We start from the raw sequence: 18796 nt of genomic DNA, 5'->3' as shown, positions 1-18796 counted from the left end.
GGGGCTCCGCTTAGAAACAGAAGGGCAGAGGGAACGCGTGGTAATTCGTCACATGCGAGGTTTTCGCCCCGAACGCACCGCAAGAAGATACAATTGAGTGTGACCGACGCGGGTTTCGAAGAACAGGGCGGAGATGTATAGCAGACGAAGAATCTGATCACTTCTCTTGCGTAAATGTACGGTGGCATAGTGCTCTGGCCACTATAACATGGGCATATATATGCGAGCGCCCATCAACGTAGTCAGATCATCACTCGGAGGATAAAGCTTGTGACCTTTATTATACACTACATTCTGTTTTCTCGGCACAGAAACTACACTTTCATTTTCTTTCCTACAGAGATAACATGGTTTGTACAACACACAAGACTATGGGTGCTTCGCAACCTTTTAACAATCGCCATACAAAGGCAACCACAGAACGAAACATTTAAGACTGAACACGCGATGAAGTGAAAGGCGCGAGCTTTGAATTAGGGGCCGAATAGTTCTATTTTTATAAAACCGTTTGGTTTCTTCGACCAGTGCGAGAAGCAGACGTTCAACGAGAACACGTGTGCCTTGTTCATCGTCGCTGCTGCAGAAGTAGCGATCCGCTTCAGGTACTTTTGAGTACAATATGTCTTCAGGCGCCGATTCAGAGCTTTCTTTTCCCCCCAGAATAACAATTTAGGTAAAATTCAGCACAGGAACGAGGCAAGACAGCGCTTGCGAGTAGTAATTTGTGCAATGAGTGCGGTGGGGCGTGTTGCGGTAACGAGATGAGAGAGGAAGGCAGCCACAATTAGGGTATACGGTTGTCCACCCTAGTCGATCATCGGCCGCCGCCAGAAGAATCGCGCCGCCAGCGAGTCATTCCCGTCGCTGCCGGTCTTGGCCGGGTCCACCACAGCCCAGGCCATGAAGGACGTGTAGGAGAAGATGAGCTCGTCGCCGCTGCGCGGCAGCACCTGCGCGGCGGCCTCAGCGCAGTCGCGAATGAACTGCTCGCGCTGCTCCGGAAGGACTCGATGCATCACCTGCGACGTCCCCATGATCAGCTCTGCGCGGAGAGATCGAAGCCGTTAGGAGATGCAGTGAGCAAATCTTGGTCGCGTACTAGACGGAGTGACATTGCGCGAAAGTGCGTCGGCATTTGAGGGGAAACACAAATACGACCAAGTATTGGGCAAGCCCTTACAAAAACTTCTTTAGACAGTGTATAGACTGTTCGTAGACTTCTGTATATAAAGTTTATAGACGAACCCTGGAGAAAACTCCATAGAAAATACAAATCCTATAGACAGTCTATAGACAATCTATAGATTTATGGCCATACACTTTTAGGAGACTTTTGTCTATAGACAGTCTACTGTCTATGGACTATGAATATACAAAAATAAATATCTATAGGAAGGCAATAGAGTGCATAAGAATCCTATGAACTGTATATAGACAATATTTATAAGGGAGAAGACTACGTTAGACACGATCACGCACTGTCAGATGTTTAATGGGATGAGATTTTACAGTGGTTTATGCACGAAATCATACGCGCTGAAAACAAATAAGTCAAAATAAAATTACTTCCCATATACCAACGTACGCGCGCAGCACAGTGTACCACAGCTGGTCGTGATTCATTGAACAGGTCCATTTATTTGTAGGTGAGGGCGGTAGACTGAGAACCGGCACACGTGCCATGCTCTCCAGACGTCATGCTGTATGGCTCTATTTTCCGTCTCATTCTGTCAAGCGGCCTGTGGAGCATTTCAGTTCTTTCAAATTGCGGTGCAGTTTGAGCAGCGGACGGCTTAATCACAGGATGCTGCTAGGGAGACAAGTTATTGCAGCCCTTATAAACAGCTATAGACACAGCTACTCCCCACATCCCTCCATTCCCACCAGGTGGACCCTGGGCACTTTAGAGGCGCATTAAATGAACCGCATTCCTTTGGCACAGCTCATTGTGTCCATTAGATCTCCCAAGTGCAGAAACAACGGCGAGGTTGCAGTCATTGGCGGCCGATCGAAGTCTAGACACGATGCAGGCATGTATTCAACAGTTGGTGGCTGCCGCACCAGCAGGCGCCATTTCTGCAGGGAGTCTGTTTTTCGTTCGGCTGCCTTTGATTCAGCCTCTTTGCGTGGCGGCGTCATCATCTGCCACGCTGCAGATCTTTTAATAAAGAGGTCTAAGGGTGCCCCCGTATTGGTGCTTGTCTCTCTTCGTAGAAGAGGAGATTGCTGAGAACTAAACTCCATCTCTCCGCTCTCTCCACAGCCTCCCAGAAAGTGAGAGGAACATCTAATAACTTTATGTGTTGACAATGCGATAGCATTTTAGAAGCAACTGATTGAAGAAGCTGAAGTGAGCTCGAATTCCCTCCAGTCTATGGGCGAATGTTACGATCGATGACACATTTTGGCACTATGAGGCTTCTAATGGCGAAACTGGTTGCTTCGAGGGTCGTGAAGAGGTTTGCAGGATGTACAGCCTTCGTCAAAAGTTTGGAGTTATTCGTGAGCCGAGTGAGCTGGCATGTTACTTTCGTTATCGCAAGTCCTCATTATAAGCAGGAACACTGGGGGTATGTCTCCTTTCCCAGCGCAACTCGGTACAAGCACCAACCGTAGAGGGGGCGTCATCACGCCCCCGCTACGGTTGTGGTAGACAGAGGAAGTACAACCAGTGAAGGGCACAGGACCAGTCAAGGTGGGTTCACAACGGTGAGTCGCGGAGGTCGCGCGGGGGTGTCGCCGGGAGTGTCCAAAAACGTAGTTTCCAATGCGCCGCACATTAACAAAAAAAAACAGGCATATCGCAGCTTGTTTTCGCCGTATGTGGCTCGTTCAGGAAGGTTCAGGTGTTTTGTCTAGACTGCAGAAGTAATGCAATAAAAACGCAAGCAAAAAACGGTGTAACCCTGGTACTGTAAGACGTAATTCGTAGGAAAAAGAAAGTGCGCCCGTGATTAGCGTAAACGTATCATGTGGCCTTCAAAAGATAAGTTCCTAGCCTTTATACCTCTTAAGACCTCGGTTTTATTAGTGCACACAGAGCTTATCCTTACAGTTCACAGTTCAGCTGATTTCCGCCAGTTTCTGAGTACTGTCATCCCTGTTATGATTGGGAACCGGACCGAGGAATACACCGCGGGGCGGTGAAGTATAGGCAGACGATGAAGGGCAGCCTTTAGGAAACTTGAGTGTTTATTTTACGTATTTACAAAGGTTTAGGGAATACGTGCGAGCACATAAGAGACCAAGGAGACCAAAAGCCTAAATGTTAAGAAGCGCTCAAACCCGCCAGTAAGCGGTTTAGGTACGGTTGATTGTCCCCAGGCACCTAGCTAGGGAACCCTACTGCTTGACGAGCGTCCAATGGGGCTTTAGAAATTTCATAGGCTCCACCCCCACCACACGTGAACACATAAACAAGGAGGAATCTTGGCACCTTGGAGTCGCGAGCTGTTTTGTTTTCAGCAGCGGGGCCGAGCAGGCGCAAAAGATTGTCTACCCTCCTGCTGCGAACTCGACCCTGAGAAACAGGGGATCTCACGGGTCCCACCTGCGAATTCCTCAGCTCGGAAGGTGTCCATTTCCAGCCGCGTTTTATCCAACCGCCGTAGAGCCGCTTACTCTCTGTAGAGCCCCGTCCGTGCAAAGCGCTGCATTCCGCATCGCAGTAGAGATCAGGCTTGGAGAACCCCATGCGGGGATCGCAAGAGGGAAGGAAGGGGAGGGCGCTTGGTGCGCAGCGATCCTCCGTGCCTTGCCCGGCGTCGGCGAACTGACGCCTCCGAGCGCCAAGGCGCACTTGTTTAAGGATCACAACAGCTGGAAGGTAGACAGCGCTTTGGGCCTGCTCAGTGCCGCTGCTGAAAACAGAACAGCTCGAGACTCCAAGGCGCCAAGATTTCTCTTTGCGTGTGTGTGTGCTCACGTGTGTCTGTGTGTGTGTGTGTGTGGGGGGGGGCTGCCTATGAAGTTGCTAAAGCCCCATTGGGCGCTCGACACGCAGTTGCGTTCCCTACAGCCAGGTGCCTGGGGACAATCAACTGTATTTAAACCGCGAACTGGAGGGTTCGAGCGCTTCTTCACATTTAGACTTTTGGTCTCCCTGGTCTCTTAAATTTCGTACTCGCACGTATTCCCTAAACCTTCGTAAATATGTAAAATAAACATTCAAGTTTGCTGCACCTCCTAAAGGCTGCCCTTTATCGTCTGCCTACTTCACCGCCCTGCGGTGTACTCCTCGGCCCAGTTCCCACTCTGTATCCTCGGCCCAGTTCCCACTCATAACACCCCACAGTTTAAGGACATAAAAACAAGCGCCAAAAAGCTGCAAGCAGTTGCCACTGCTGCAGCATCACATCGAAGGAGATGGTCTTTCCTATGAAGCAAAGGCATTTAATTGAGAATGAAAGCCCGTAAAATAAAATTACAGATGCACCGAATCATTTAAATTGTTTTACTCAGTTCGCATTTTTGGGCCAAACCGCACATTTCGGAAATATATCTTTTTTTTATACTGCACAGCCGAAATTTATTTCGAAGGTGCTTTTCTAGTCCAGCGTTTTGTGGGCAACAAGTTAGGGTAATTATCATGCTCAGCGGTCTGTGGAAAAGAAGCCAACATTTTAAACACCAGTGACAGCAAAAAATCAAGACTGCTTTTCATTTGTGTGACACTCGGAAAAAGTGATCAAAAAAGAGCAATCTCTTCCCTCATTCAGGAAGAGGAGCTTTCTTGCGGTCGCCTACATCTAAAAAAAGGAACAAATTAGAAATTTGTTTTAATTAATAGTTTTCCTGAACTGGCACACTCACGGCACACGACGCAAACTTTTTCACGTTAAAGGTACTACAATTGAAATTTTGGCATGTATTGGGACAGAGACGCAGCATATCTGAAAATTTCATCAAAATCGGCGCAGAAGTTCAAAAGCTGACACTTTCGTCATGCATGGCCCCTTAAACAGGAATGCTGTCACAAGGTATTTTTACGATATGAAGTGATCGGAAAGTGCAAGTGCATGTGGGTTCCGATTTCACATCGTGCGGCGAAGCTCCTGGTCTTGTCTTTTTCGTGCGGTGGTTGTGAAAGCTGAGGTGCGCGAGAACGGGCCGTGACATCGCGAGGCTGTCTATGTGCGCATGCTCGAGCACAAGTGGGCTCTTGCGACAGCGCGGGTGCGCACGGGTTCGTACCGTCGAGGTTCTCCGTGGCTGAGAGCCGCCAGTTGGTCTCGAGCACCTTGCTCTGCTTGACCTGGAATCCGGCGTCCTCCAGCATCTTGCACACGGGGACGGCGCACTTCTCTCCCTTGGGCAGCTTCGGGTGGAACGCCTTATAGTCCTTGAGGGGGGGACACAGATTTACTCCTTGAAACATCAGCATTTTGGGAACATTCTGTCTCTGTGACGACAAGATTAAAATTTATGGAAGATAGAAAATCGGCTATATCGCGCTTTCGTTCAGATAGAAGAGAGACCCACTATCTTGCGTGCGCAGGAAAAAGATACCGTCCCAAGTTTGAGAATTTTCTACAATGTACAAGCATTCTCTTAGCATCGTGGCTTGCTAATACTTCGGAACTTAAAGTGCATATTGTATAAGCCCAGTACTTCGCACGTCTTTTTATACTTATTTAGCACTCGCTGTCGCAGCAACTATTCAACATTGCTCATTCGGGTTTGTTTGGTTGTTTGTTTTACCCCTTATTTGTTTATTCTGCTTTGTACTTACAATGCTTTGTACTTACTCCCCCCCCCCCCCCATGTAATACCCTCAAATGAGGGCCTTTGGGGGTATTTTGAATAAATAAATAAATAAACTAGACTTCTTGCTCTGCAAGAAATATTCACACTTTGGTTGTTTATTTCCCGAGAACGCACGTTTGGGTGGGTTTTTTTCCAGTAAACTTTATTTAGGAAAAACAATATCGCGGAAGTGCGCAAAATTCTATTTCTTCAGCTTGGCATCTCGTTGTACGTAAAACCGGGAAGAAGTCAGCCTTCTATCCTTTGATCTTTTGTTGTGATGAGTCACATGCAAAAAAAATCACAATTTCAGATATACGGTGTCGGACACAAATACAGGTTCACCTGAGTTCTTTTGCCACAAATGTCATGTACTGAAACATCTGTATAGTAGCCACCAACCACGCAGTCCGCAGCAAAGTCAGATTTTCTCTTCTTTGCCTGTCTCATTGCTTCTATGGCCTCGTTGTATCTGTTCGGTACGCCTCTCGAGCTACACCACATGTGTACGGTCTCACTGACATCTGCAATGCATTCAGAACATTAGCTATATATGCCATGATGGCATTGCTGAATTGTGAGAGCTGCGCCTGGCGTGGTAATTCAGAGATGTGCATTTTCAGGAAGGCATTCTTTGGAGCGCGTTCCTAGACGACCTAATTGAACGACTCTTTAGTATTTCGGATTCGCCCTAGAAAACACTTCTTGCGAATCTGAGCTACTTGCTGAAGAACAAAATTTATGCCATGGGCAAGAGATTTGGAAAGAGAAAGGCTCGTTCGAGGCACATCAGATGTTGAGGTCTGTCGAATAGATCCCGTGACAGTGGTCGCAGTCTGTGGCTAACGAGGAGAAATACTTCTCTAAAGCCGCTTTCCACATGTTTTCCAAGTACTCATCGAAAAACAAAACTTTCAGAATAACCACAACGGGCTAAGAATTCGCGCGCGTAATTTGACTTAAAAGAGCCCAGTGAAAAACTTTGCGTACAAGAAAAAGACACATGCACCCTTTTTTTGTGTGTGTGCTGCCTGGCTACATTTAGGGAATCACCTGAGTTGAAGAAAATTCCCATTCTTGCTTTCAGCATATATTCTCTTTCGCGGAAATGATAATTAGGCGTGCGCGCCTACAACTTGGTTTTCTAAAACCAGGCTGCCCGATCTAACTCCTCTAAAAGGCGGACAAGTATGTGACTTGCTGAATAATGCGCAGGAAGGTGCCGCCATTCAAGATTGGTACAAATCCAAAAGTAATTTATTCCCTGATTTATTTTAAATATATTTATTGCAATATCTGCTTTCATCCACAGCTTCTCTACAGAGTGCAACCGTTAAAGCTGTTTCCATTCAGTTGATTAGTGTTTCGCAACGTCATGCGTAGGGGCGCGCTGTATTGGGCGGATTTTTATATAACTTGACTTACAAAAGAATGCCACCGATAGTCCAGTAGCCCACCGCTGATTCTTGGGCCAGTACTTTGCACATATTGATGAAGGTGTTATAGCACGAATTGGCGAAGGCGTGAGGCAGCGCTGTTTTTGTCCTGCTTCACGCCTTCGCCGATTTGCGCTGCAGCACATTCTCGAAGTACTCTTCACTTGACTGCTTGAAGTCTGTAGCGCTGCCCTTATCTGATGGGCACTTACCCTAACAAGTACCCTGTACAACAAAGATAAGCAACGGGTTCTAAAACCGTGCATTAGTTTGCACTGGTCTTCACACGACCATCCAATAATACACTCTGGATATGTCGCGATACCCCGAAATGCCCTCAAGCCTAGCTTCGTAATGCCCCTGGATTATTGTAGTCAATTTAGGATCTCGTAGTTGCCACTTCTTATCGAACCGCATTTGAGGCATAGTACTTACGCCACGTCAAATTATAGCTGCGTGGTTCCGCCAGCTCCACGGGCACCTTAGAGCATGCATGAAAGAAATATATAGGAAGGAAGCAAGTTTCCAGGAAAGCGTTCACTTCGCTATCTCTTTTCTGAACTGCTGTGGTTTGCGGAACACGAAGGAGGCAACGGAGTATACGCGCGGCCTGTTGTCTGGCTACAACTGAGCCGCTGCCTCATGCCAATAGAAGGGAACTGAAAGAATCGAGAGGTGAGAAAAAATAGAACAGGCGCGCGCCGCAGCCTGCCTGCGGCGAAGCGACGATAACGACTTGGTAGGAGAAGCCATATACCCCACCCCGTCTCCTACTGCGTTGCTACGCTATGGTATTAAAGTGGGTAGTACGCTGGGTGGTTAAAGTGGGTTCGAGTGGAATGTTCCACCTGAACCGAGAATTGCCGCGTTCACTTCATCCGCCGCGGTGGCTGAGTGGTTGAGGCGCTCATCTACTGAGCCCGAGTACCCGGGTTCGAACCCGATCTCGGCAGCCGGAGGGGAAACGCAAGAAGAAGCCTTGTGCTGTGCGATGTCAGTGCCCGTTCAAGATTCCCAAGTGGTCAAAATTATTCCGCAGGACTCCACTGTGGTACCTCTTTCTTCCTTTATCCCTTCCTTATGGCGCGGTTCGGGTGTCCGCCGAGATATGTGAGACAGGTACTGCGCCATTTTCTTTCCTCAAAAACCAATGTTCAGTTTTACTAGTCGGTGAATGGCAGTGGTCCAAACAACTGGTGTTAAGCGGTTCATTTGGACTTGAGTGTGGGTCCTCTCATGGATGGTGGCAGACTTATCTCTGTCTCTTCTTAGTCCCTGAAAAGCGCGTAAAGACTGAGAATCTTCCTTCCTTCGTGGTACGTTCGAGAGCATGCAGTAAGGTGGAGCACACTCACCGCGGCCACCTCGCTCCAGCGCCCGCTCTTCGCGAGCATCTTGTAGAGCGGCTTCAGGTTGGACTGGACGCGGTACATCAGGAACAGCTCGCCGCCATAGTCCCACAAAAGGCGCCGCATGTTTTCCAGCGCCCGCTGTTTGTCGCGCACGCTCTCCAGGTGGTAGAAGGAGAAGATGCGCCGGAAGCGGCCCCAGCTGGCCAGGGCTTCGCTCACGTCCTTCTCCACGTCCATCACCTCGTAGAGGATGTCACGCTGCGCCGCGTTGCGGCGGAGCACCTGCGACAATTCCGCCACACCGAGAACAGAACACTGAGACGTGAAGCCATCAAGTACGCCGAGTCGTTAGTGACGGAGTGATATTAATAGAAGTTTAGGGGGCACTTAATCGTTGATTACGTGTGACAATGCGATGACATCGCTTAGCGTCCACCAACGAGCTTGCGATGCGGTGCCGACCCTCTCCCATAGACAACCCTGAATTTGTTCATCGACGGTGCAACTCCCATTTACTGGCTGACTCACGTTAAACTAGCAGTTCTGCGCTACATATCACGTCGATTAGAACCATAGTGGCCCCATGCTTGTGCGACAATTTGGAGAGTCGCAGTCTTGGACCCGAAACCACATCACTTTGAAAGCTTGTGCGTCGTTCTAATGGTACGTATATAGAACAAGCGCTGATGTTTGAGGTCCGAAGGGCAACTGCCTCGATCGTCGGTGCAGCTGTCTCATCAGATTCAAGTTCATTATATTCCTTTTCTTATTATCTTTCATTGTAGTTGCTGCAATTGTAAATGTTGACTATTACTGGCTAACTTCGTATTTTCCCGCCTTTGATGACGTCTCACCGTTCCTACCAATCGCGAGTTTTGTAACGCAACTTTTCGATTGACGCCGGGTTTTCCTGTCGATGAGCAATCTAATGCTTTCGTACTAACAGTTGGTTATTACGAATGGAAAGACGCAATAACTATTTCTATCAATCTCGCCCTCAGTGGACACGAAATGCTCCGTGAGGGGAAGTATGAAGCATGGAGTGAAAGAAAGAAAGAAAGAAAAAAGAAAGAAAGAAAGAGATGCCGTAGTGGAGGGCTCTTGATTAATTTCGGTGACCTAGAGTTATTTAACGTGCACATGCATCGCACAGCACACGCGCGGTTTTAATTTCGTCTCCATTAAAACGAGGCCGCCACAACCCGCATCTGGCCACGCGTCCTCGCGATCAGGAGCTTCGCCCCATAAGCACTGAGCCACCACGGCTGCCACACGGAAAAAGAGACGAAATATTTTTGAGCCGTGCTTTGTACCGAACTAAATGCGGTGTGTATAGCCATCGCACAGCTATAAGTCACGGGGAGGGACACCAGCAGCTCGAAGTTCAAGGTTGTCAGTACAAGTGTATTAGCGATTTCCGCGAGATGGAATAGTCCCCTAACAAGTATATAAAACACGCTCAGTTATTTCTGTCTCCAAGGGACGAATAAACTAAATTATGACTACAACCTAACCCTAAAAGAAAGCGCCCAATCCCCAGGCCATCGGTCTGGGTCACAAGTCAAACGGCGCTTTTAAGAGGACGCCCAATTTCCGGCTCTCGTGGCACTAATGGAACATGAATTGTGAAAATCTAAGCTAAATGCTTAGTAATAAAATATGGGATAGTTTTTATTCACATGCGATGGTGATGCCACTTGTTTAAGAAAGGTTTCATCTGCAGTAGTCTTCGAGGAAGTTTTTAACTGAGGAGTGACTGGCGGCCACCCGACCTCAGATAGCTCATTGTAATCTCTACTTCTGGGTCCAAGTGTTTCTTATGACTCAAATCTCTCTGAATAACGTTCTGTTTTCGTCAGCATGAGAACACGGAGTCGTGGTTAGGACATACGAGTATTGCAAGTCTACACCGTTTGATCTAGAGCAAGACATTAGCGTTGTTATCGCTGCAGGCCTTCGTCCAGGTCCGGGAATCAAACCTCGAACCGTCGCTTGTGTAAAGCAGTCTCTCTACTGTTCACAGCTAAAAAAGAAAAAAGAAAAAAATGCAGAGCACTGCAGTCATTCGGTCAAGTGTTCAATTCCGTTGTACATGGATGTACCTGTACCCTCTTTCCTTAACAAAACCTCGAAAGTGTACTTGTGTTGTATTGCTGTATTGTACTGTGTATCTGCTGTACTCGTTGTGTTGTATTTGAAAGTGTGGAAATATGTTCGTGCTATTGTAACCGCGTAAGCGTCGGAACTAAACAAAATATGATTTTGCTGCTGCAGGCTGTAACAAGTGTGTGGGGGCTAAGGCCGCGTCAGGCTTCCGACCCTTTAGCCTTACGCCACCTGCAGGGATTATCTGTATTTCTTCCTGCAAATAAGGTCTGCTGCATTGTAGAAATGCAAACCACTTGATTTTGAACACCAGCACCTTTTTTCTGCAGGTCATTGGTCTCTAACATCAGTAAACATCCACAACACATGTACACTTTACCGTCGTACACATCAAAACGCGTCCACTTCGTACCCCCCCCCCCCTAACACGCTTCAATCAACGACCCTTCGTGGCGTATGCGTTGCGTGCCCGCCTGGCACACAGAAATCCGCAGTTTGAGCCGCAGTAGCAGAGTGTTTCTTTTTTCGCATCGTCATTTTTGTGCGGACACGCTCTGCTTCCAGGTCCTGTACACGCCCCTCACGAGGCAAGAAATGCTTTCGCATAAAAAAAAATGGACGCCACTTCACTGGAATATTGGTTGTAAGGAAATGAAATGGCGCAGTAACGGTCTCACATCTCGGTGGACACCCGAACCGCGCCGTAAGGAAAGGAAGGTGCGGTAGGTGGGTGTGAAAGAAGAAAGAAAGAAATAAGTGGCGTAGTGGAGGGCTCGCGAATAATTTAGAACACCGGGGGTCTTTAACGCGAAAAGACATCACACAGCACACGGGTGCCTACTGCGTTTAGAGCTTCCGTCCCATATCGACTGTAAAATTATCGTTACCCCCCTGCCTAAAAACAAGCACCCAGAGTATCATGTCACTCGCCACAAGGACAGGACTAGGTCCCTGCACAAAAAGTATTTACAAGATCAGACAGCGGTCTACGTCGACGCCACCGAACACTATGATCAAGATGCTTTTTCGCTCGCGGTTGTAAACCACTGTGGACTGCCGTTGGTTGCGTGCTCCATTCCGGAATCTTCACATCGTCTGAAGAGACCGAGTAGGCAGTCATGGCCTTGGCGATGATCTCCACCTCTGCAAAAACCATCTTCAGTGACTAAATATGCGATTCGTAATTTCGCCAAAGGCCGGGTCTCCCCTGCCACCCTATCTCTCCTCCACTGGACCGATCTCCAACTCCGCCCGATCCAATTGATCTGTGTCCCTGCGCACTCATCCCATCCAGGGAGCGAGGCAGCCCACAGTCATGCCCGAGGATTCGTCGACCGGGATGTGGCGTCGCCCGTTCTGCGGACGGCGAGAGCTCGTATGGTTACATTTCATGACATCCCCATGCACTACCGCTTAGGTAGACTTCTATATCCACCTCGCACATATTTCTCTCCCCAAACCCTAAGAGGTTGCGTGAAGGAAACTACATGCGAACACCTTCCCCAACCCCGCGATATATGCTCGCATATATACACCAGGGTCAACTACCCTTCCTGTAAACTATGTGGCGAAGATGCCACTCTATCCCACATACTCGGGGCTACCCTCCTCGAGGTTTGTAGCTCTCCAATCCAGACCTGTGGGAGGCCGCATTTTCTCATCTCCGACTCGGACATGCAGATCCGTGCTGTGACAAGAGCCCTGGAAGTCGCCGAGCGCCACTGGCTCATGGCCACTTGACGGGGCTATACCCCACAGCATCTGCTACTTTTGTCGATAGTAATAAAGTTTATCCTCTTTCTCCGCCTCTGCTTTTTGACTCCATAAAAACTTGGCCACCGCGGCCGGGTTTCAGTGGAGTCAAAAAGCAGAGGTGGAAGAGGATAAACTTTATTATCATCGACAAAAGTAGCAGATGGTGTGGGGTATAGCCCCATCAAGTCGCGACCGGGTTCAGATCCGGGTACTCTGGCTCAGTAGCCGAGCGCTCTAACCACTGAGCCATCGCGGCGGTTGCCACTTCACTGGACGACGTTCAACTAACTGCAGGCTGGGAGAGGGAGGCCGAACTGATCTACGATCAAATTTTGCCTAAGATTACTTCCACTTGCAGCTGATCTAATAAGACGTGAAATATGGAGTTCATATATATCCCCCACCTATACGTTTGACATCACTACCAAACCTTTAACGTAAAATAAGCGTTCATGCACTTTAGTTCAGTCCACCCTCTGCAGCTCTCTGTACACAAGGGCACGAACCTTGACTGCATCAGCCGACCTTTCCGTGGCGACCACGACACGATGGCGGCCTCCAAACTCCTTGATGATGCAACGGGTCAGGTCACCTGCACCGCAACCCACGTCAAGAAACTGGTCCCATGACGTTGTCTCCGGCAACTTTCCCGCCAGGCACTTGAACGCCTTCTCGCAGTCGCTCATGAAGTACGGGCGCCGGGACGTCATCCACGGGGGCAGGGCTAACTTCTGCCCTCCCTGGACTGAAGAGCGCTCAGCGACATCACGGCAGCGCGACTTCGGGCTCATCACGTGATTCGTGGTCCCCGTTGAGAGCGTATTGGTGGTCGATGACCAAAAGCGCTTCCAGATTCCAGTAGGCGTCATGATCATGTATTCCGGAACACCCGCCCGCCATGATGTCGTTTTTCCAGCGACGCTGTGGTACCCTCTTTGGCTTGGCAGACCACCTTCGCAGCTCACTGCTGACCGATATGCATGTTCTTTGATGATCGCTGTGGAAAAGCCTCGTGTTTGTCGACTCTGATTCCAGGAGCACTGACCATGGCATCTGGCAGCTTCTTCAGCGACAAGAGGTAAGGCTGGATAGCGCGGAAGCCGCTGTGCTGGGGTAGCGGTGAGGAGGCCCAAAGCAGTCTTCATCCAGCGGTCGTTGGCAGAACCAGAAGCTTGCGCGATTGCTTTTCTGCGCAGTGAATGGCTGTCGTTGCAAACGTTACGCAGCTGGGCGGATTTTCTTGAAGGGAATGGTGAATTTTGACGGAGTTCGTAAGAACGTGCAGCTGCTCGTAGCCGCTCTCCTACGCGCGCGCCCCAGGCAACAGTAAGCATGTTTGCTCGTTCTGTATACAATCTCTGCTCCGGCTAAAGAATTTGGCAGTCCGGACTAAAGGGCAGACGACCACTGCCTGACCTGCTGCGAAGCTTTGCCGCGCAATGTTGCCTCTCCCTTGCCCAGCGGCGTTTTGAGCAAAAATCCAGATTCTTCGCTTTCTTCTTCTTCCTTCTTCACTGTTCAATGTAAACTCCTACTGGTGCGAATAGGTCCAGAAGACTAGAACCGGTGGCTACATACTAAGTGCCTCGTTTAGGCCAGCTTCGAAGCAAGAAGTAAGGATCTGCGCTGTTCGGCTTATTCGTCACGCTTAAAATCACATCGCATCTAAGCATTATGTCTACAATCCCCTGCCATCCTTCAGAAAAGCAATTCTGTATACTCTTTATACGCATTTATTGCTGGGAAAAAAATGAATTTAATAATATTCCCTCGAGGGGATTGAAACTCGCGGCGCCGTTAACGAAAAAGACGAGTTGACGCCATCTTGAAAAGAATGACAGTGTGGCGTCGCCTCTGGGATCCACGTTAAAAATCGCGGTCGAGGCATGCATTTTACTTGCGAAAGCGGCCGGTGAAGGCGACACCTGTACGTCGTTTTCTAGTCTTTTAATTCTAGCTTAAAACAACTGTTTTCGGTCAGAACGCTGCACTTTATCATGGAGGAAGGGAAACTCACGCTATCCGAGCCCTACGCCAAAAAGTGTGCCGGAAGGCACGGGCTTTCGCAAGGGCTACTGGGAGTCTTTGGCCGACGACACAGCCAATAGTAACGCTGGGCGCAGCGGCGTCGTCTGCTGCATTGTCTGCTGCGCATGCGCAATTGCGCTGAGACGGCGGGCAAAGGGGGGGGGGGGGGGGGGCTTCAAAAAATGTGACGTAACCACCTCTCCTGAGTTTTCTTTCCTTCTTCCGTCTACCCTATCGATACAGATTAACTTCTCTTTATCCTCAGTGTCCCTTTAAAGATAACATGAAATATGCGCCCGCTGGGTGATTAAAAAAAAATTCAGTACAACGAATCAACCAAACTCACATGATTGCGTCACAACCTTTACACGCAACGATTATTCAGTCCACATATATTATAACCAAGCCAAATTAATGACTAGAAACATGAGTATCTCAAATTAGTGTAAGAAAGCCTTAGTTCCTATCAGTTGCTTTTAACAGCAAAGAACAACAACTCTAAAATGGATACAATTACGTACTACTGCGATCAAACTATTACGTGACGCGTTTTCTCAGAAAAATGTTTTTGCATCTCTACCTTTTTACAAAGTCGCGCGGTATTGTTACCAGCGGATAGAGCATGCACGTCCCCACATTCCTAGTCGCATTTCAGGCGAGTGGATTACGCGACTGATTCGGAAATTTCTTTAAAGGCGGTAGCCTTTACTGGCTCATACTCACGGTGACCGTCCGTCCGTTACATCGTCACCTAGGTCACGTGACTTTGTGATGTCAAGGTCACGTGACATATAATATGGGTAAAAACTGCAAATCAGTGCAATGACTCGCAAGCGGCTTTCGCCTTCCCGCAGTTAAGAGATGTTATATAAGTGCCTTCAACGATTTTTTTTTCCGCACTGTCACACTCCGTAAACTTTTTATCACGACAGTACATCTGCAGAAATACATGTTAGCCTAAACAGGGATGAATATTTTAATAGAGGACCCTTAAATGATTTCTGTCGCAGCTATATATATTTTCACAGAAAAAAAGCAGTCATATATTTTACACTTTACGCTTTTCATAACACACCATGAGTGTAAAATAATTTTTTCCAAAGCAAAAGCGCTCATTGCTCGAAACATTTCATTCATTCGTTAATATCCTGCAGTTTTAGTGTAATGCATTTCCTATCTGTCCTCGGTTCAAGCACATAAATTTTTGTACGCCCAGATTTACAATAGAAGAAAGTCACATTAATTTGCTTGCATTGCATCTTCATAGCCGTACACAGTATACATAGCAACATTAATCCATTTTCAGTTTACGGAGCCATGTCCACAATATTCCCACTTCTGTCCGCACCTCTCCTGAGAATTGTCGCGTTCCATGCGCATCTCCGAATGTGTTTACAATGGCTGCGTTGCTCAGTTTCTTGGGAGGGGGGGGGGGGCAAACGAGCCGTGCATACGATTTTTGAATTTAAACATAACCGTTGAATTTGGGCAGGAATGTTGAACGTGCAAAACTCGGGGTTAATAGAAATTACTAAGTTGTGGCTCCCGATGTTCAGACAGAATGGATTCCGGGTATGACTGTATATCTATTACAGAAAAATTGCTCAGTTTGTTTGCTTGCGGCAGAACTAAAGAACGTAGAAAAAGGGAAAACAGCAGACGTGTAGCGATTGCATTCGGGCACAGTCTTTCGCACAAGCTAAAACTATGCAGAAACTCTCTCCGCAAATGTCGTTTTCTTAGCGCTGACATACAATGAGATGATCAATTTGCTTGAAACGTAAACGCAAGGTAAAACACAAGTGCGGATTTGTTGCACGTAATATGGGCTTGGCTTACGAAATTACTCTATCTTTCGAAAGCAAATACATGGGGCAAACCAGTCGTTACATCAACGATAGGTGAAAAGAACATAGAAATACGACCGAGAGCGTAAATACATTTGAACCCATACATATCAAGCCCATATTTGAACCCAGGCCTACCCAGCGAACAACATACCTACCCAGGTGCGCCCAGAAAGGATGGAATGTACCAGTTCTGTCGTGGCCGAGAGAAGACACGACGCACGAGCGAGGGCAGGAACGAATGTGTTTTATTCCACGACGCCTCTGCTTTTATAGCATGTGCCGAGGCGGTCCTACGTCATAGGCACGTGCTTGAACTGATAACATATCACACCAGTCCCAGTAAAACATTTATCGAACATTTCCAGGACGTAGAGGCAGGACACAGAAACACAAGCAAAAGGGAAGTGCGCCCACTATTGAACTAGAAACGTTTTTTCGAGGGTGTTAAGCAGAAACAAAAACAAATAGCATTTTGGTCCCAGAAAGGTAACTGGGAGCACGTTTTTTGGACCAATGCTTTTCAACAAAAAATACAAATTGACTCCTCGCTCCCTTTTCTCTCTCCCTCACGCCAAAAGCTACGAGGAGAGAAGATTTTGCTCTTGCACTCGCCGTTTTGAGAGATCAAGCAGTTTTGTTCGAACAGCCGAAGGTAGCGCATTTCACCGCGCATCTGTCTCGTGGGCCGTCGGCTCCATGCTGCAGGCAGGCAGGCGACGGCGGTCTTCCTTTTCATCGCACCGCCGGAAGCGGCGGTCACCAACGTGCCAGTCTTCTATAGTGTTTGCAACTTCAGCACGGTGCGGCGGTTCCTGCAGGCATCTCCAACTACCAGCAGTCCTCGTTGCGCCGCTGTCTAGCAGAGGCGCAGTAATGGGCCTCCCGTCGCTCGCCCGGCTTCCTCGCTGGACGGAAGCCATCTTGCGCACACGTTTTCGCGCAGCCCCTAGCCGCTCGCGCGCAAGCCCCAGCGAGAGGCAACTCTTGCTCTTATCACTGGGCTGTCGTGAACTTCGTAGCTGCGGATTCATGGCAGCTTTCCCGCGAACCTCGGCGTGCCCACATAATTCCTTTTGGGACTGGTGCAGCGGCGCGCGGCGCATCGCAAGTCTTTTGCACGGCTTCACGGCCCTACACCACAATGGCGCTCTTACAGGCGTCGTTCGCGGCAGCGGATTTCAAGGCAATGGGCGACTCCTAGCGCGCACTCTGCATCCCTCAGCGCCTCCGACGACTGTGGCGTGTTGTTGGTGGCAGCGTGGCCGTCCACTGCGGTCATAGGCGGGAGAGATCTTCGGAATCCCACCAGACTCTTGCTGCGAGTGCCCATGGATTAACCTGCTCTACCTACATTGCCGTCCTGTCGCAGCGGTATAGTTTGTGTTGTGTTCGCGTCGCTTACTTTCAACCCACCCCCACCGGATTACTTGTGCCTTGATCCCCTTGATCTCGCCTCCCACGCCGTATTGTGCCGCACGCGCGGTCTGCTATACCATGGGTGCGGCGCTCCAGGGCTCCTACCTCAAGACGTCCCCCCTTTCCATCCGGCTCCAAGCAGTCTTATCTCCGTTGTATTTTTTCCAAGCATCCGATGTAGACAGCAACTTAGCCTTTCTGTACAAACGCTTTTTTTTTTGTTTCGATGATGTGACGTTCCCACCTGTCGGGGGTCAGTCACAAAATCTACGGGTCCTGCTGAAGCGAGGAGGAATGAGCCAACAAGGCGGTAACCCGGCAAAACAATATTTATTCTTCTCTGCCTGAAGGCGTAACTGGTGGTCCGCTCACCGCTGGCTTTTAGGAGAACTGGTTGTCCGTCCGGCAGGTCGGGGCTCCCCTCCAATCGTCTCGCGTCGGCGGGCCGCGGCTGCTTCGGCTCTCCCGGGGTCTGCCTCTCTTCCCGGCGTCTCTCGGCTGGCGGTGCTGTGACGGGTCGAGGCCACAGGACTCTTGGGCGTTTCGGCTGGCGGCGCTTTGACGGGTCGAGGCCACAGGACTCTTGGGCGTTTCGGCTGGCGGTCAGTTTGCTACGGACGTTGGGGTCCGGCTTCGCTGACTATAGACCAGCGCGATATCTTGCGTCCGTTCGCCTCGCCCGTCTCTGCTCGACTTCCTTTGTCTCCCTGGCCCCGCCGCGTCTCTCCGGAGATTCCCTTTCTCTCTCTCTCTCTCTGGGTCATCCTCGCCCAACGGTTTTTCGTCGTCGCTGCTCACACAGCCGATCAAAGGCACCCGCCAAACTTCTAGGAATCCGCGGCTGTTACGACGGGAAGGCCGATGGCGCCGTTGGGGATGGGTCGAAGGGGATCAGGTGTCCCTCGGAGGGCGACGCTTCTCTGCAGTCAGTCCGTCCGGCGCCAGCCGCCGACCTCCTCCGCCACCTCGAGCCATTACGCAGCCCGTCGTGTCCGCTGCTGGTATGGTCGCCTGTCGGCCTGCACACACAAACGCTCAAACGAACCCGTCTTCGCGCGCCGGTGGGGGGGGGGGGGGGGGAGCACGGCGCAAACCGCAGGGAAGACTG

The 18796-nt window shown here is 49.3% G+C and overlaps 1 protein-coding gene across 1 annotated transcript; it reads right to left on the bottom strand.

Annotated features, from left to right (window-relative positions):
- Positions 1–306: 306 nt before the first annotated feature.
- On the bottom strand, positions 307–13887 carry LOC144123133 (uncharacterized). The gene is made up of 4 exons (XM_077656029.1): positions 12901–13887; positions 8537–8815; positions 5194–5341; positions 307–1042 (listed from the first exon to the last, which is right to left on the bottom strand). The coding sequence occupies exons 1-4, from the start codon at positions 13726–13728 to the stop codon at positions 807–809; spliced, it is 1491 nt and encodes a 496-aa protein (XP_077512155.1). The 5' UTR covers positions 13729–13887; the 3' UTR covers positions 307–806.
- Between the last annotated feature and the right edge of the window lie 4909 nt (positions 13888–18796).

Source organism: Amblyomma americanum, chromosome 3 (genome assembly GCF_052857255.1).
Source record: "Amblyomma americanum isolate KBUSLIRL-KWMA chromosome 3, ASM5285725v1, whole genome shotgun sequence".
In the NCBI taxonomy this organism is placed as follows: Eukaryota; Metazoa; Arthropoda; class Arachnida; order Ixodida; family Ixodidae; genus Amblyomma; species Amblyomma americanum.
The sequence above is the reverse complement of the archived record's forward strand: the minus strand, read 5'-3'. Positions and strand labels throughout refer to the sequence as shown.